Source organism: Oncorhynchus mykiss, chromosome 8 (genome assembly GCF_057628025.1).
Source record: "Oncorhynchus mykiss isolate SJ-2025 chromosome 8, ASM5762802v1, whole genome shotgun sequence".
Classification (NCBI taxonomy): domain Eukaryota; kingdom Metazoa; phylum Chordata; class Actinopteri; order Salmoniformes; family Salmonidae; genus Oncorhynchus; species Oncorhynchus mykiss.
In genome coordinates, this window is record NC_143029.1 from 16,590,377 (window position 1) to 16,610,177 (window position 19,801).

General features: G+C 42.3%; 1 protein-coding gene across 1 annotated transcript in view; it reads right to left on the reverse strand.

Annotated features, from left to right (window-relative positions):
* LOC110529191 (interphotoreceptor matrix proteoglycan 1) overlaps nucleotides 1-19,033 on the reverse strand; it is a 37,017-nt gene extending 17,984 nt beyond the window's left edge. The window contains exons 1-12 of the mRNA XM_036984868.2: nucleotides 18,356-19,033; nucleotides 13,655-13,897; nucleotides 11,003-11,169; nucleotides 10,410-10,444; nucleotides 7,927-7,976; nucleotides 7,664-7,776; nucleotides 5,009-5,158; nucleotides 3,792-3,850; nucleotides 2,977-2,997; nucleotides 1,959-2,137; nucleotides 1,817-1,878; nucleotides 390-1,722 (exon numbers count right to left, since the gene is read on the reverse strand). Coding sequence (XP_036840763.2) covers nucleotides 390-1,722; nucleotides 1,817-1,878; nucleotides 1,959-2,137; nucleotides 2,977-2,997; nucleotides 3,792-3,850; nucleotides 5,009-5,158; nucleotides 7,664-7,776; nucleotides 7,927-7,976; nucleotides 10,410-10,444; nucleotides 11,003-11,169; nucleotides 13,655-13,897; nucleotides 18,356-18,425 — 2,482 coding nt within the window. The 5' untranslated portion in view covers nucleotides 18,426-19,033. The remainder of the gene's footprint in view (nucleotides 1-389; nucleotides 1,723-1,816; nucleotides 1,879-1,958; nucleotides 2,138-2,976; nucleotides 2,998-3,791; nucleotides 3,851-5,008; nucleotides 5,159-7,663; nucleotides 7,777-7,926; nucleotides 7,977-10,409; nucleotides 10,445-11,002; nucleotides 11,170-13,654; nucleotides 13,898-18,355) is intronic.
* Between the last annotated feature and the right edge of the window lie 768 nt (nucleotides 19,034-19,801).

The following is a 19,801-nucleotide window of genomic DNA, read 5'->3' on the forward strand; positions in this document are numbered from 1 at the left end:
TGGCACTGCAATGCCAGGTTTGTGGGGTGTATTCCCACGGGGGAACAATGCTTAAGTATCAAAATGCATGCACTCGCTACTTTAAGTGCTCTGGAGGAGAGTGTCTGCTAAATTATTAAAATGTAACAAATGAATTATCAAAAGCCTTTTATTGACCGCGTACGAAATGATGAACACCACATTACTGTTCTTTCATCATCACGCAGCACAGCACTCAGTCCAAATATAGAACATTAATATATCTCCTCTCTGGGCCGAACTCTAATAATTAGCTGTAATGCACCTGCACACCTCTATCAACAAAATGTATTACTTTAAATGTTTAATTGTCTCTGCGTTTTGTAGTCATTTACAGGGCTAGAACAGCTTTAATAACCTGCATTGCTCACCTGATTGGTCCACAGTATCAACAACTTCGTCAGGGTAGATGTCCTCATATCCAGGGTATTCTGGCAATAGTTCCTCCATGTCCTCCTCAGATGACTGGTCTTCTATTGGCACAATATTGTCCTCTTCAACAGGATAAGTTTCCTCTCCAAAGAGAGTGTCCTCTACAGATTCCAGAGGTTGGATGATTTTAATTTCTTCTGCTGGTGGTTCATTAACATCTTCCTCAGGTTCTGATTCCTCAAATACCTCTTCCTCATGTTCCGGTTCCTCAACTACCCCTTCCTCAGGTCCCGATAGCTCAACTACCTCTTCCTCAGGTTCCGAGACCTCAACTACCCCTTTCTCAGGTTCCGAAACCTCAACTACCCCTTCCTCAGGTCCCGATAGCTCAACTACCCCTTCCTCAGGTCCCGATAGCTCAACTACCTCTTCCTCAGGTCCCGATAGCTCAACTACCTCTTCCTCAGGTTCCGAGACCTCAACTACCCCTTTCTCAGGTTCCGAAACCTCAACTACCCCTTCCTCAGGTCCCGATAGCTCAACTACCCCTTCCTCAGGTCCCGATAGCTCAACTACCTCTTCCTCAGGTTCTGGTTCCTCAACTTCTTCCTCTTCAATCGGAATAAGATTCTCCTCAACTTCAAGGTCCTCTATTGCTTCAGTAGTAGGCTGATCTGTGATGGCTGAGAGAGTCGTTACAGGTAATCCAGGGTCAGACAGCTCTTCTTCAGTGGCTGTGGTGAGCAGAATCTGAGGGGTTGGAGTATGCTCAGCCTCCTCCTCAACAACAGCCTTCTCCTCTGATATCAAGTTAGGAGGGAGTTCAGCTGGAGCATCAGTTTCTATACTTTCTATTTCAGGAACGGAGGTAATATCCAAATCCTCAGGGGGTAAGACAGGGTACCCATTAGTAGGAACTAAATTGCCAAAAGGTGGCTCAGGGTATTCCTCTGGAACGCTGGGCTCAGCAGCAGAGTCCTCAGCAGGAGGGGTTGGGAAATAGTCTCTGACAAGCTCACCAGTTCCCTCATCAATGGCATGGATGGTTTCAATCATGTGTGTGATAAATGGCACCTCTTCCTCTGGTTCAGCTGTTGCTTCAAACTCCCTCTCATCAACATCTTCGTAGATGTAAGGCACATCACCCCTCTCTGGTGGGGCTTTTTCTTCTTCTACTTCTTCATCTGGAATGTCTGTAGAGTCCAGGAGGTTGACGAGAGCATTTTTCTTTTCCACAGGGCCGAGTGGAACATCCAGACGAGGCTTCTCCCCAACAATCTCTGGCTCATCTATGGCTATTTCCAGGTCGTTGTGGATTGATGGCGTACTGGACTGTTGATGGAAAAGACAAAAAAGCATGTTGATGCATATTTCCAAGGTTTGGTATTTCGCCTTAGGTAGTTTAGATTAAAATGCCAGTACTTACATATTCAATCACTTCTTCAACAGCTTCCTCAATAGGTGTTGTAGTTAATGGAATCACTTTTACTGTGGAAAGATGTACAAAAACGATGCAAAATCATGTCTTTTAGAAATATAACATAACTTATTCACAGGGAATTGGTTACCTGGTTCAAAGTTTAATGACTGTAGATCCACTGGTAGAGAGGCCTCTTCACTCAAAGCATTGGCCACCCTTTCCCGCAGGCTGGGCACAGCTGACACTGGAGTCCCTGTGTCATCCTCTGAAATTTCTGTTGAAATTGTCTCAAAGACCAGGGAATAGTGCACTGTCACTGCTCCAGGTCTGAAAAATAAGAATATATTGTATGAGAGCAGAAAATAGTAGCTCTTGGTGATGTACTGCATTATACAGATCTAGATAAACTATAAGGATTTAACTACGTAAACTAAAAACACAGCAATCCTCTGTCAGGTTTAAAATTTGGAGAGTCAAAAATGGCTGATTTTATAGACACTATCAAAAATGTATTCAATATGCAGCTCTGACATAGAGAAGCTGGAGGACAAACAGATTAGTTAAATGGGATTTTGATTAGAATAGTAATGATACCATCAATGGTGGATTTCTTTCCATTTTGTTTTTGTAAATAGTGAAGACACAGACAAAAGTCGAATTAGTTGTGAATCATTTATCAGATTAGTGGAGCAGGCTTGAGGATGTTATTGCCTGTGACAGCACTGGCCACAATGGGCCCTGCAAATTAGGGAAGGGAGCAACTCGGCAATTATTCTATTCACACAGGGGTTTTATTGCACTGCTTAATTTCCTTCCATCCTAAAATGAAGAAGACAGGAGCATTAACACCCTTTCAGAAAGATTTAAAGAAGCACATGTTAACCTTCAATGAGATACAGAAGGGATATCAAATGTAGGCCTAGTTTCAGCTGATTTTGGTCCTCATTCCTCAACTGTGTCCCTGGTTGATGTATTGACCCACCATGGCTGCACTTAGAGCTGAGTAATTGCCAAGTTGGTGTTTGTTTAGTGTGATCCCTCTCTCCTTGGGCCCTGTGTTAGATCCAGATTAACACTGAGAGGAAAAGCAGACAGACAGGGACAAGCACACAGAGGGAAACAGCAGCTACCACTCAAGATGGCTCTCATTACAGTAATTCAATTACCCGTCACTCTCCTGGGTCTCGCTAGGATTTGGACAGGGGAAGAAAATAGGCCGTTAGTATGTGACATAATGACATGCCATCTACAAGGAAATAGATCATCATTCATTGCTGGTCGTGTGTCATGACATCACAGGGTGTTTGTCTCTTGACACCACAGGCAGCTGGTGGCACCTTAATAGAGGAGGACAGGCTCATAGTAATGACTGGGATAGAATTGTTGAATGGTATCAGACACAAACACGTGGTTTCCATGTGTATGATGCCATTCCGTTCACTCCATTCCAGCCATTATTATGAGCCATCCTCCCCTCACCAGCCACCTGTGCTTGACATGTATACTTTTGCATTTGAATGTAAAGATATAATAACCTTCAGTGTTAACACACAGGAAAGGAAAGGTATATATTTTTGGCATGCATGTGAGTCACACTAATGACAAGTATTCAGTTCTTACTACAGTCAGCATAGCCAAGAGCACATGACAGAATGGCTTGGATGGCACTCAAATATTTTCTGTTCCTAGAATTTGACTGAATTTCACCTAGGTGGGAATGAGCTAGTTTTGTTTTCAAATGAATCCGTGTCCATGCCAAATCAACACTTTGTTAAGAAGGTCCGATTAAATAAATTGAGTCTCAGAGGAATTTCTCAGTGCAGTGAGATGCTGTGGATTGATCCCTACTGGCAGGGTTCCCAGCTTGCACCTGTCTTTCATCTGTCTAACCTAATCTATTGCCATTTAATTTGCTCACCAAAACGTCAGTATTAAGAACGAAGGCACCAGATGTGATTATTCATGTCTGCCACAGACTTACCTGATTCCCAAAACATTGATATCTTTAAATCCTGGGAGTTTGTCAAAAACATGGAGCATCTGTGGGAAAATAAGTTTGTTTTAAAGCTTACAGAATCACATATGATGGCATTTCTCTCCAGTCCATATAGCAGTCCCATTAATAATAAGACAAATAAATGTTACTAGTTATATAATGTAATCTGATCATATTCCCTAGTACTGTAAATCAGTGCAGAGGAATGTATGAATGAGACACCTAAATTAATTGAGCTCTTTCTTTAGTTAATCACATTTAGCACACACTTATGACATAATCATCTCTTATGGAGCTTTGAGAGTCCATTGGGGGAAATCCAATGAAGGACTCCATCTCCAATAAAGCTCGATACAGTATGTGCGAAATAGCCTCCAGAGCACTTGAATTGGATCGTTATGTGAAATTAATCAGATGTATTTTCTCACAAAGAGTAAAACGGTTGGCAGAGCTTTGGGCTACGTCCCTATTCTCCACCCTTTTCCAAAAATGTGCACTTGCACCTTCACTGTCATGGATTTAAAAGCATAGGATTGGTGCAAGCATTGGCTGGAGGGAATCTCTACCATTGAGAATGTGCAATTGCATACTTTGGGAGAAGGGTGGAGAATCGGGACTAGGCCTTGGTCTAGTCAGGTTGAGAATCCAGCACCGACAGTCCAAGTGGAACTCACTAATCTGCTTTATCTGCCTCTGGCTCATGGTCCTGTGGCATTATATAATCATCTTTACCATGAACTCCCTCAGAGGGCCACAACCTATGAGGACAGTACCACTTGTATCAGGCGCCTACATCCGACAGTTGATTGTGTTACACTGATAAGATCATGCCTTTATTTTCATTGGGAAATGTTGTTTGAGGCTCTGTGCCTACATTAAAAACCTATTAAAAAACACTCAATAAACTGACACGGAATAAACTGTACCTCAAGGGAATCAAAACGTATATATCATTGGTCTTAGGGACTTAAAATCATCAATAACATTTTAATGATGGACATAAAGAGGATTACAGACTACAGAGCTCCCATATGTCTCGTCTTCTACTGTGCAGTATGTCAGCTAGCCTGGGTGTCAGTCTGTAGGCCATCATGCCTTCAACACCTTGTCACAAAAGTTCATGCCTTTTGGCTTGACAATGACAGCAATGTAGTTGGCAAAAGCAAAAACAGATCTGGGACCAGGCTATATTATAATCTCACCTGGTCTTGCAGGTGATGAGAGAGGTCAACATATTGGGGGGAGTCAGGGTCGTCCAGTAGTTCCTTGTAGCCTGGGTCCACGAGGTTAATACTGAACTCCACTATCGCCTCCACAGGCTGCTCTGGGACAACATTGGGCAGCTCAGAGTCCTACAAACAGAAGACAACATGGTCCTATTCATTAGGCACAAAAAGAAAAGAAAACAGATTGAAAACATGGAGGGACAACCTGAACTTGTCCAATAAGAAATCACTGGTTTTCGTTTTCCATTGCAAAACATCATGCTACGTTTTGCCCTAATGAATAGGACCAGGTAACTGTACAGGTAACTGACAAAATAAAGGAAACACCAACATAGTGTCTTAATAGGGCGTTGGGCCACCACGAGCCAGAACATCTTCAATTTTATTGATTTATTTTATTTCACCTTTATTTAACCAGGTAGGCTAGTTGAGAACAAGTTCTCATTTACAACTGCGACCAGGCCAAGATAAAGCAAAGCAGTGGCACAAACAACACAGAGGTACACATTGAATAAACAAACATACAGTCAATAACATAATACAAAAAAAATACTATTTACAGTGTGCAAATGAGGTAGGATAAGAGAGGTAAGGCAATAAATAGGCCATAGTGGCAAAATAATTACAATTGAGCAATTAAACACTGGAGTGATAGATGTGCAGAAGATGAATGTGTAAGTAGAGATACTGGGGTGCAAAGGAGCAGAAAAAAAAATAACAGTATGGGGATGAGGTAGTTGGATGGGCTATTTACAGATGAGCTATGTACAGGTGCAGTGATCTGCTCTGACAGCTGGTGCTTAAAGTTAGTGAGGGAGATATGAGTCTCCAGTCAGTGATTTTTGCAATTCGTTCCAGTCATTGGCAGCAGAGAACTGGAAGGAAAGGCGCCCAAAGGAGGAATTCGCTTTGGGGGTGACCAATGAAATATACCTGCTGGAGCACGTGCTATGGGTGGGTGCTGCTGTGGTGACCAGTGAGCTGAGGTAAGGCAGGGATTTTCCTAGCAAAGACATATAGATGACCTGGAGCCAGTGGGTTTGGTGACGAATATGAAGCGAGGGCCAGCCAACAAGAGCATACAGGTCACATATGGGGCTTTGGTGACCAAACGGATGGCACTCTGATCGACTGCATCCAATTTGCTGAGTAGAGTGTTGGAGGCTATTTTGTAAATGACATCGCCGAAGTCAAGGATTGGTAGGATGGTCAGTTTTACGAGGGTATGTTTGGCAGCATGAGTGAAGGATGCTTTGTTGCGAAATAGGAAGCCGATTTTAGATTTAATTTTGGATTGGAGATGCTTAATGTGAGTCTGGAAGGAGAGTTTACAGTTCTACCAGACACCTAGGTATTTGTAGTTATCCACATATTCTAAGTCAGAACCGTCCAGAGTAGTGATGCTTGACGGGCGGGCATATGCTGGTAGTGATCGGTTGAAGAGTATGTATTTAGATTTACTTGCATATAAGAGCAGTTGGAGGCCAATGGAAGGAGAGTTGCATGGCATTGAAGCTCATCTGGAGGTTAGTTAACAGTGTCCAAAGTAGGGCCAGATGTATACAGAATGGTGTCGTCTGCGTAGAGGTGGATCAGAGAATCACCAGCAGCAAGAGCGACATTAGTGACGTATACAGAGAAAAGAGTTGAAAAAAAGAGAGAAAAGAATCGGAGGCCCAAGAATTGAACCCTGTGGCACCCCCATATGAGACTGCCAGAGGTCCGGACAACAGGCCCTCCGATTTGACACACTGAACTCTGTCTGAGAAGTAGTTGGTGAACCAGGCGAGGCAGTCATTTGAGAACCTTGGCACCTTGGCATAGATTCTCCAAGTGTCTGTAACTATACTAGGGTAGCCTAGTGGTTAGAGCGTTTGACTAGTAACCGGAAGGTTGCAAGTTCAAACCCCTGAGCTGACAAGGTACAAATCTGTCGTTCTGCCCCTGAACAGGCAGTTAACCCACTGTTCCTAGGCCGTCATTGAAAATAAGAATTTGTTCTTAACTGACTTGCCTAGTTAAATAAAGGTAAAATAAAAAAAAATAAAAAAATACTGGAGGGATGCGACACCATTATTCCATAAGAAATTCCATAATTTGGTATTTTGTTGATGATGGTGGAAATGCTGTCTCAGGAGCCACTCCAGAATCTCCCATACGTAGTTGGGTTGAGATCTGGTGATTGAGCCATGGAATATGGTTTACATGCTCATCAAACCATTCAGTGACCACTCTTGCCCTGTGAGTAGGAGCATTGTCATCCTATAGCTGCATAGCCATGGTAGACAAAATAATGGCCTGCCAAGCATTTTTATACATGACCCTAAGCATGACAGGGTGTTAATTGCTTAATTAACTCAAGAACCACACCTGTGTGGAAGCACTTGTTTTCAATATACTTTGTATCCATAATTTACTCAAGTGTTTGCATGATGTTGGCAGTCACCTGTATTTGATAAGAGGTGTAGTGCTAGACCATATGGCTAAATGCTATCAGCTCACTGTCTCTGTCTGAGAGGAACAAGACAACAGCTGGACTGGGCAACAACAAGCAATATTTCTGTCAACTTTCATTTCAGTCTGCAAGCTGTTAGCGAGCTAAACAGCTAGACTAAAATAAATGTTGTTTACCTCCTCCTCCACAGTTTCTACTTCAACTGTAACCTCGGGAGCATCAGGGACGCTGGCAACGCCGGTTACAGGAGCAGGTGGTTCTGGTGTTGCAGTCTGGGCCTCCTCTGGACCTTAACGGTTAATTACAATTTCATACTGTGTATTAGATTTCATTCACCATTGGCATGTGCATCTTGATTCAATTGCTTGACACATGTTGACACAGCGTCTTGACACAGCGTCTTGACACAGCTACAGCTTGGTACAGTGTCTTGCCATACCTGTTATATCAGCGACCCCCGGTGCTGCTGTGGTTGTGGCTGCTACCATTCTGCAGGTGAAAGAGAAGAAAATACACATAAGTAACTATGAAAAATAATATGTAGGGTATGTTTTCAGGTTTGTACCTGATGAGAATATTTGTTATGTTATGTAATGCAAAATGCAAGATCAACTTTTTTTGTTTTTAAATGTAAAAAATGGTTCCACATTAGCCCAGCATTGAATGATAAAGCTAATGGTTTGTAAAAAAACAGCACTTGAAAACACACACATACATTGCCATTAGAAAGTATTCAGAACCCTTGACTTTTTTCACATTTTGTTACGTTACAGCCTTATTCTAAAATTGATTTTTTTTTTAACTACTCAGCAATCCACACACAATACCCCATAATGAAAAAGTGAAAACAGGTTTAAGAAATGTTTGCTAATTTATTAAAAATTAAAAACAGAAATACCTTATTTACATAAGTATTCAGCCCCTTTGCTATGAGACTTGAAATAAAGCTCAGGTGCATCCTCTTCCATTGATCATCCTTGAGATCTTTCGACAACTTTATTGGAGTCCACCTGTGGTAAATTCAATTGATTGAGCATAATTTGGAAAGGCACACATCTATCTATATAAGGTCCCAGAGTTGACAGTGCATGTCAGAGCATAAACCAAGGCACGGGGTTGAAGGAATTGTCCATAGAGCTCCGTGACAGGATTGTGTCGAGGCACAGATCTGAGGAAGGGTACCAAAGCATTTCTGCAACATTGAAGGTCCACAAGAACACAGTGGCCTCCATCATTCTTAAATGGAAGAGGTTTGGAACCAGCAAGACTCTTCCTAGAGCTGGCCATCCGGCCAAACTGAGCAATCGGGGGAGAAGGGCCTTGGTCAGGGAGGTGAACATGAACCGGATGGTCACTCTGACAGAGCTCCAGAGTTCCTCTGTGGAGATGGGAGAACCTTCCAGAAGGACAACCATCTCTGCAGCACTCCACCAATCAGGCCTTAATGGTCGGGTGGCCAGTCAGAAGCCACTCAGTAAAAGGCGCATGACAACCCGCTTGGAGTTTGCCAAAAGGCACCTAAAGGACTCTCGGACCCTGAGAAACAAGATTCTCTGGTCTGATGAAACGAAGATTGAACTCTTTGGCCTGAATGGCAAGTGTCATGTCTGGAGGAAACCTGGCACCATGCTTACGGGGAAGCATGGTGGTAGCAGCATCATGCTGTGGGGATGTTTTTCAGCGGCAGGGACAGGGAGACTAGTCAGGATCGAGGCAAAGGTAAATAGAGCAAAGTAGAGAGATCCTTGATGAAAACCTGCTACAGAGCGGTCAGTCCCTCAGCCTAGGGCAAGAGTTCACCTTCCAACAGGACAAAGACCCTAAGCACACAGCCAAGACAACGCAGGAGTGGCTTTGGGACAAGTCTAAGAATGTTCTTGAGTGGCCCAGCCACAGCCCAGACTTGAGCCGATCGAACATCTCTGGAGACATCTGAAAATAGCTGTGCTGCAACACTCCCCATCCAACCTGACAGAGCATGAGAGGATCTGCAGAGAATGGGAGAAACTCCCCAAATACAGGTGTGCCAAGCTTGTAGCATCATACCTAAGAAGACTTGATGCTGTAATCACTGCCAAAGTTGCTTCAAAAAAAAAAAAGGATCTGAATACTTATGTAAATGTTATATTTCAGTTTATTTTTAATAAATTTGCAAAAATTACTAAACTTGTCATTATAGGTTATTGTGTGTAGATTGATGAGGGGGGAAAAAAACAATTTAATCCATTTTAGAATAAGGCTGTAAAGTAACGATGTGTAAAAAGTCAAGGGGATTGAATACTTTCCAAAGGCACTGTATCCTCTAATTACTTTACAAGATCAATACCATGGCAATGCACAAGCTCTCCACCTGTCTAAGATTAGACTGCCTATCAACCAGCAGTAGAATATGGAAGAGTGCATGTACAGTATACCTAGGAGGATTTTATATATTGCAACTACCTGGGGACATACTTGATGGAAATTCTGTCACGTGAGATGGTAATTTATAGGTATTTAACAACTTAGAATGAAGTACTAATGTCTTTACCTATGACTTTCTTTCTCAGTGGCTGCTGCTGCCTAGTTACAATCAATGTCAGCTTGACATATTCTAATAAAGAACTGCATAAGTTAGTTTAATTTCTTGTTAATTTACTATTCATGTACCATCTCGCCTGACTTTATTATCATAATTTCAGTAACAATTGCGATCATGCATGTTCAGTGTCTAAGATGTGTGACTGATTCCTTCATATCTCAAGAGCCACTCTACCATTGAGTGTCCATAACCAGCCATTATGCACTTAGAGAGAGGGCATTATGTGGCAGGTCAACTACAAAGCCTGACTCAAGAGGGCTGCACCGTGTGTGAGAAAGCAGTGCTCCTAGACAACTATCAGCAGACAGCAGGCTGCATAAGGTACTGTCTCTAATCCTTACCCAGTCGGCTGCCTCTCAACTCCCAGGTTCATCCTCTGTGAGAGCAGAATCACAATCATAACATGAATCACACACACATCAATTCAAACCAATAACATAACACTTCAAAACTGTGTAGGATGTAAGGTACCACTGAAACATGCACGTAGGAGTGCTGTCTGTAAATATACAGTATATGCATGTTATACCCTCATAGGATTGTAAAATAACCAAAGTGACTAGACCAGATTGATGGGTGCTGTTTTGTGTGTTAATGGGAGCAATATAAGGAGGATATTTTTTTCTTCCCCTCAAGAGACTGATATGTAATAATTAAATGTCAACAGGTTTGAATAAAGAGGGGAAAGAAACGTAATCAAGAACTGCTTTCCCTATAGCTATTGCGCGAGAAACAATGCTATTGTTTCTTGAGGAAAATCTGCAGAAATAAATGGATTTCACATGATATCATAAATTCACCCATTGGCATTTAAAAATACATTTTTATCCCTCCCCCAACATAAAAACGTGCACATGTTCATTCAAATAATGTAAGCAATTATTGGTCTCACAGTTATGACACATTAAATGGAGTTGTGTCGTTGGTTCCTCACCCTGTACACCATACTCATGTGCTCCTCTGAGTTGCTGAAGTTACTGGCCAGGTCAGAGAGGCACAGAGACTCATGTTGACATGTGTGAACCCAGGTTGTATATTCTGTAGGTCCAGGGATCCGGTCAAAGAAGATCCGGAAGGCCTCCCACACAGCCTCCTGACAAACTGACCAAAGACAGAACGGTGTTCCAGTGAGAATGAAAGATCCTCAGCACAATAGATACAGATCCACATCAAGTCTGAGGGTAGGTCCCAAATAGCACTCTATTCCCCATATAGTTCAATACCCTATTGGCCCTGGTCAAAAGTAGTGCACTATAAAGGGAATAGGGTGCCATTTGGGGTGATGGTGTTCTCTCAAAGTACAAATAACTCTAAAATCCAGCAAATTATTTTCAGATACTTAAGGTTTCAATAGTAGAGACATAAATGCTGGCTTCACTTTCCAAGCGAAGACATGGATGATTCTCATGACAAACAACTTAATTCAGTCACGTACCCAGGCACACACTTCCTCCCTACACGCTTAGAAACCTTTTGGAACCCTTTTTTCTTTGTCTGTCCCCATAGGAGAACCCTTTTTGGTTACAGTTAGAACCCCTTTTTGGTTCTAAGCAGAACACTTTTGGGTTCCATGTAGAACCATCAGTTACGCAATGTGACACTCTACTCCTTCAAAATAAAATAAACAAAATGTGAAAAGGGGTAATTAGCAGAATAATCTAAGTGCATCTGCATTGGTTTACAAATAAAATGTGCAGCAATGTTGAAATGAATTCAAGACTATTGCTGCCATCATTCAGTTTGTTCTCATCCTTCAATCAACCCATTTTGAGACTTTAAACACGACAAGAGTGTATGTTGTAGAATAATATTCTGATGAAAAGGTGAAAGTTTGATCTTTAATATTTTTTACAAAACCTGTGGGGAAAATGTTTCATGTCAATTCACAAAAGTGTGTTATCATGTTTTTATTTGATTTTTTAGGCTGGGAACATGTCCCAAATGGCACCCTATTTCCAGGGAATATTGCATGTTGCTTGCCTCAGGGTGAAGCTGTGATATTTCTTCCTACCTCTTTAATCAAAGGGACTCTGGATGCCGTGTTATTCTGCTGCACTGTCTTAAATTCTCTTCACTGTCTAGACTCTATACTCAACACCTGCTTCCCACTGGTGCACACCTGGATAAGTCATAGGTACTGCTATGGCTACTTCAATGGTCCACATTCTATACTTACACTACATGACCATGAGTATATGGACACCAGCTCGATGAACATCTCATTCCAAAATCATGGGCATTCATGTGGAGTTGGTCCCACCTTTGCTGTAATAACAGCCTCCACTTTTCTGGGAAGGCTTTCCACTAGATGTTGGAACATTGCTGCGGGGACTTGCATTCATTCAGCCACAAGTGCATTAGTGAGGTCGGGCACTGATGTTGGGTGATTAGGCCTGGCTCGCAGTTGCCGCTCCAATTAATCCCAAAAGTGTTTGATGGGTTTGAGGTCTCTGTGCAGGCCAGTCAAGTTCTTCCACAGCGATCATGACAAACCATTTCTGTATGGACCGGGGTATTGTCATGTTGAAACACAGGGGTATTGTCATGTTGAAACAGGAAAGGGCCTTCCCCAAACTGTTGCCACAAAGTTAGAATCACAGAATCATCTAGAATGTCATTGTATGCTGTAGCGTTAAGATTTTCCTTCACTGGAACTAGGGAGCCTAGCCCGAACCATGAAAAACAGCCCCAGACCATTATTCCTCCTCCACCAAACTTTACAGTTTGGCAATATGCATTTGGGCAGGTAGCGTTCACCTGGCATCCATCAAACCCAGATTTATCCGTGGACTGCCAGATGGTGAAGAGTGATTCATCACTCCAGAGAACACGTTTCCACTGCGCCAAAGTCCAATGGCGGCGCGCTTTACACCACTCCAGTCGACACTTGGCATTGCACATGGCGATCTTAGGCTTGTGTGCAGCTGCTCGCCATGGAAACCTACTTCATGAACCTCCCGACGAACAGTTATTGTGCTGACGTTGCTTCCAGAAGCAATTTGGAACTCTGTAGTGAGTGTTGCAACCGAGGACAGACGATTTTTACTCGCTACGTGCTCCAGCAATTGCCGGTCCCGTTCTGTGAGCTTGTGTGGCCTACCACTTCGTGGCTGAGCCGTTGTTGCTCCTAGACATTTCCCCTTCACAATAACAGCACTTACAGTTTACCGGGGCCGCTCTAGCAAGGCAGACATTTGAGGAACTGACTTGCTGGAAAAGGTGGCATCCTATGACGGTGCCATGTTGAAAGTCACTGAGCTCTTCAGTAAGGCCATTCTACTGCCAATGTTTGTCTGTGAAGATTGCATACACCTGTCAGCAACGGGTGTGGCTGAAATAACCAAATCCACTAATTTGAAGGGGTGTTCACATGCTTTTGTATATATAGTGTATTTAAACATTTCTAACTAGTGCACAGAACAATTTTCACTATTTCGTTTGAGCAGAGGCTATGGATGCCATGCCCCAGGTGAGGCCTCACCTCATGACCTCTGTCGAGGGCAGAAGACCTAGATACTGAACATGTGACACTGAAATAGCCAACAGAACAGCAATTGATTAACTATAATGAATGGGAGGCCTATACCTCTGAGCTTGTAGTAGGCTTGATGGCTGGCGATGACCTCATTGATGGTCTCCTGAGGACAGACTCTCACTCCAGAGTGAAAGACGGCTGACCTCTTTGTACGATGCTTTTCTAGGTCAAATATCATTCTGACATTAGAGTTTTGTTTGGTCGTTCTTAAAAGTTCAACCAAGTGCATAGAATTGATGGCTTCTGTTTCTGTCCCGATAACTTCACTCTGCCAGGAGCCCAGATTATTCCTCTCTGCAAAAACATGATAAAAGGAAAAAGACATTGAAACCATGATATCTTCAAGATGTGTCAAATTGTATAGTGTACTGTATCATGTTTGAAAAGCCTATGTTGAAAAGCCACTTTTTCCCTCACGGCTATTCTGAAATATATTAGTGTGTCATTGAATTCTATCTATGCATACAAATATGAATGTCTCTGGCTTCCATTTGGAACAGAATTACTTGTTTTGAATGATCTCTCAGCTGTGCGAGATGAGCGTTCTACTGTAGTGGTGGGAGGGAAATTCAGGACAGCCATCAATCAAACCACTTATCAGCAGACAGTGATGTTTACAGGTGTGGGATCTTAATTTGATCACTCTGTTGATGGAGAATTTTCCTGCAACGCAGTCATTTTAAAATGTGTAATGTATTTGAGGGTTAAAAATGCTTTAAAAATGTTACCCCCTTTTTCTCCCCAATTTCGTGGTATCCAATTGTTAGTAGTTACTATCTTGTCTCATCGCTACAGTCCCGTACGGGCTCGGGAGAGACGAAGGTCGAAAGCCATGCGTCCTCCGAAACACAACCCAACCAAGCCGCACTGCTTCTTAAATTTCTTAGGGCTGCAATCCCTTTACCGGGAACGATATGACAACAGCCAGTGAAATTGCAGAGCGCCAAATTCAAACAACAGAAATCTCATCATTAAAATTCCTCAAACATACATGTATCTTATACCATTTTAAAGGTAATCTTGTTGTTAATCCCACCAAAGTGTCCAATTTGAAATAAGCTTTACAGCGAAAGCACCAAACGATTATGTTAGGTCACCACCAAGTCACAGAAAAATTCTGCCATTTTTCCAACCACATAGGAGTCACAAAAAGCACAAATAGAGATAAAATAAATCACTAACCTTTGATGATCTTCATCAGATGACACTCATAGGACTTCATGTTACACAATAAAGTGCATATTTATGTAAAAACAAATCTCAGTATACATTGGCGCGTAACGTTCACTAGTTCCAAAAATATCAGGTGATATTGCAGAGAGCCACATCATTTTACAGAAATACTCATTATAAATGTCGATGAAAATACAACTGTTAGACATGGAAATATAGATACACTTCTCCTTAATGCAACCACTGTGTAAGAATTTTTTTTTAACTTTATGGAAAAAGCAAACCATGCAATAATCTGAGTACAGCTTTCAGACAACAAAGCAGCCAAAAAGATATCCGCCATATTCGGTAGTCAATATTATTCATAAATAGCATTATAAATATTCCCTTACCTTTGATGATCTTCATCAGAATGCACTCCCAGGAATCCCAGTTCCACATTAAAGGTTTGATTTAGTTCGATAATGTCCATCATTTATGTCCAAAGAGCTACTTTTGTTAGCACGTTTGGTAAACAAATCCAAAGTCATGAAGCGCGTTCCCTAGTTGCAGACGAAATGTCAAAAATTTCCGTTCCTGTCCGTAGAAATATGTCAAACGATGTATGGAATCAATCTTTAGGATGTTTTTAACATAAAACGTCAATTATGTTCCAACAGGAGAATTCCATTGTCTTCAGAAGTGTGATGGAAAAGAGCTCCCTCTCATGTGAACGTGCATGGTCAGAGCATGGTCAGCTCATGGCAGACCTTACTCATTCCTCTCTCATTCGGTCCCACTTCACAGTAGAAACCTCAAACAAGTTTCTAAAGACGGTTTACATCTAGTGGAAGCCTTAGGAAGTGCAACATAACCAATATCCCACTGTGTATTCAATAGGGGCTGGGTTGAATATCGACCAACCTCAGATTTCCCACTTCCTGTTTGGATTTCTTCTCAGGTTTTTGCCTGCCATATGAGTTATGTTATACTCACAGACATCATTCAAACAGTTTTAGAAACTTCAGAGTGTTTTCTATCCAATACTAATAATAATATGCATATATTAGAAACTGGGACTGAGGAGCAGGCCGTTTACTCTGGGCACCTTTCATCCAAGCTACTCAATACTGCCCCTGCAGTCATAAGAAGTACAGCGCGCATCCAACCCGGAAGCCAGCGCACCAATGTGTCGGAGGAAACACTGTGCACCTGGCGACCTGGTTAGCGCGCACTGTGCCCGGCCCGCCACAGGAGTCGCTAGTGCGCGATGAGACAAGGATATCCCTACCGGTCAAACCGGTAGCCCGGACGATGTTAGGCCAATTGTGCGTCGCCCCATGGACCTCCCGGTCGCGGCCGGCTGCGACAGAGCCTGGGCTCGAACCCAGAGTCTCTGGTGGCACAGCTAGCACTGCAATGCAGTGCCTTTGACCACAGACTTGAGTTTTAAATGTATCAACCCCTACAAAGATGTATATTTGTCACGTGTGCTCCCTCTCTGGCCTCTAGGTCACCAGGCTGCTCGTTATGACGCACACCTGTCACCATCGTTACCCGCACCTGCGCATCATCAGCCTCACCTGGACTCTATCACTTCCCTGATTTCCTACCTTATATATGTCTCTCCCTTTGATTCCTTCCCCAGGTGTCGTTGTTTCTGTTTCATGTCTGTGTGCTGTTCGAGTTTCTTGTTTTGTATTATGTTATGTTTATTTATTTAAGCACTCACTCCCCGAACTTGCTTCCTGCCTCTTAGCGCACATTGTTACACATTAATTGTAATCCACATTATAATCACATTTCCTGTTGCTGCAAGATTATTTTCCAGCTGTAGTAAACTGGTTCAAATTAAGATCCTACATCATATAACCATGAAGGAACATGACCTTTTCAGATGTATACTTGTCACCAAGGAAACAGAGACCACCATAGTCCTAATTTAGATGTCAGTACATTTGCATGCCATATGCAGAAAAAGAGGATCCATGAGGATCAAAATGATTCTGAAAATAATTCTTGTTGCATGGGGTGCACATCTGAAATTGAGTCGCTTAAGTCATCGCAGAAAATGACATTTAATTCATTGCTTTTGTCCTACCATGAATATTTACAGCTTGAGCAATTCTCAAAGACCTTGAAACAGTGTTTCATTCTGTGCGTTTATTTAATCCTACAAGAAAACCTGTTTATAACAACCAAAAATAGTAGCCAGTTTGTGTAGATATCTAGTCATGGGTAATGCCATGATCCACAATCTAATTGCCTACTTAATGAGTAATTTCTGCTTTTATACCATAGAGCCACGATCACTGCACAATCAAACTATAACGAACAGGCATTCCTTCAACTGTAGCTACATTTATTTAACTAGCCATTCAATCTGACCCTTTGTGTCTCTCTAGCCAGTTGTGTCTTCCAAGTCATTTTCACGTCACCAAGTTATTGCCAGTTTGTGTGAAACTACGAGTCTGACACCATCAATGCGGGATGAACCCATGCCAAAAGTTCAAACAAGTTGAAGGAGGTTGTGACAAATGCAAGGAAATCACTCTCCTGGGAAAGCTCATCGGCATCAGCATGGTAGGTACTGTATAGGAGATACTGCATAAGAGATTCTGCAGCCCTATAGGCCCATAACCTGTTGTTATGCCACCATTAGCAACATGCTGTCATCCTGGTTGATGGTAGTACATTCTGGACTATGTGGTAGTACATTCGGGAAGGCATTCAGACACCTTCCCTTTTTCCACATTTCGTTATATTACAAACTTATTGTAAAATGGATTTAATTTTTTAAAAAATCCTTATCAATCTACACACAATACTGCATGATGACAAAGCGAAAACTCGTTTTAAGAAATGTTGCAAATTTATTAAACATAAAAAACATAAATATATTTTTTACGTATTCAGACCTTTTGCTATGAGAATTGAAATTGAGCTCAGGTGCATCTTGTCCATTGATCATCCTTGAGATGTTTCTACAATTTGATTGGAGTCCATCGGTGGTAAATTCAATTGATTGGACGATTTGGAAAGGCACTATACTTTTCGTAGCAGGTTAGGAGAACTTACCCAGCAGGTTAGGATAATTCACATAGCAGGTTAGGAGAATTAAGTTAAGGTTAGGACAAATTATCCCCGAAATTACAAAAAATATTTTAATGATTTAATCCCATCCTGCCCGCCATATTCTCCGCCATATGCTGGGATCCTGGCCGACATATTCACTCATTACAAAGTGCAGTGGCTCCTGAGATAAATCAGAAGTTAACGTAATCAGTAGGCCTACACACCAGAGCTTCAAAGGTAGCAGTAGTAAAGATAAAAAAAGTGAATTTTCTATCATTCTGAGGCTTGGTTCAACCCAATTACCCTTAACGGAATCTTGCAGACTGCAGTTGTAAAGTTCCAAACACACATTGTGCATACTGTAAAATCATCTTTTCTTTGGAACTGAAAATGTTCAACCTGCTGTATGAATGCTGTAACATTTTATATATAAAGCAGCAAGATCCTATAAAAACAGGCTTAGTATAGTGCCCTTCAGGTTTGAAGGTTTATGGCTCCCTGAACTAGAAGGAGCTTGAAGCTTACCTTTAATTCCTGTGGCTTGGAGAGTGAAGACGAATAGTGTAATAACAAAGAATCCATATTTCCAAGGCATATTGAAACCAGTATAAACTCTGCACCTGGGCTTATTTTTTATCTCATGTGGTTCCCATGAATGCTAACACAGTCCTTAGGATCACTAAATATCTGGGGGTCGATTAGAGGAGGCTGGTCATATAGGCTAAGGCTTTGACTTGGTTTCCCCGCTGATGGTGAGAATTCAAGGGTGGCATCTGACAGACATGGCATGGAACTAGGCGAGCTCTCCTGGTCCAACTTGGGTGTGTGGATGCGCTCGAAGAGTGTCAGGGTAAAAGAAGCAGGTGCTGTTTCAGGAATAATCTACTGCTCAGACATAATCCGTCTTTACCCCATGGGCCCTACAGCGCCAGCGTCATCCTGTTAGGGGCTTTCTTTGTGGGAGCATCTGTCAACCAGTAACCTGACGTAGCAGGGTTAGAAGAAACACCTCAGTGGAGTTCCCACATCCGCTTTTCAGCGGAAAAGGAAGCAAGGTTAAATTACAGTAGCTGAATCCCCGAAAAACAGATGCATCCTGCTAAGGGTGGTCAACCAAGGACCTGTGAGTCATCTCTGCCTGCCACCCCCTGGTACTCCTGCCCACCTCATCCTCCCCTCCGACTCCCAACTTCACCTGAGACTGCCCACCCTCCAACCTCCTCATCCCACTATGTCACCCAGATCTTTACTGATCTCTTAGCTTACTTGGTACCTAAACCATAGCAGCTTTTATTAAATCCTCCACAAGACAATGCACTTTGTTCCTCTGTGGGTATTACTGTATAGTACGCCAGACGGTGTTGTGTCTCCTCTAGGGGTTTAAATTGGGTGCTTTAGCAGTGGATTGCCACCTGCACTACTGTCAGAAAGCAGGAGGGTTGCCAACAGCCGCTGTAATTGGTGTTTTATTTGCGTTCTTGCCACTATAAAGCCCTCTCGGGATGAGTACCTATGAACTGTGATCTGTTTGATTCAGATGACTGGAGGAAAGTTGCAAGTAGTTATTTATGTCACTGACCAAATTACTGTATATACAGTGGGGAGAACAAGTATTTGATACACTGCCGATTTTGCGGGTTTTCCTACTTACAAAGCATGTAGAGAGAGGTCTGTAATCTTTATCATAGGTACACTTCAACTGTGAGAGACGGAATCTAAAACAAAAACCCATAAAATCACATTGTATGATTTTTAAGTAATTAATTTGCATTTTATTGCATGACATAAGTATTTGATACATCAGAAAAAGCAGAACTTAATATTTGGTACAGAAACCTTTGTTTACAATTACAGAGATCATACGTTTTCTGTAGTTCTTGACCAGGTTTGCACACACTGCAGCATGGATTTTGGCCCATTCCTCCATACAGACCTTCTCCAGGTCCTTCAGGTTTTGGGGCTGTCGCTGGG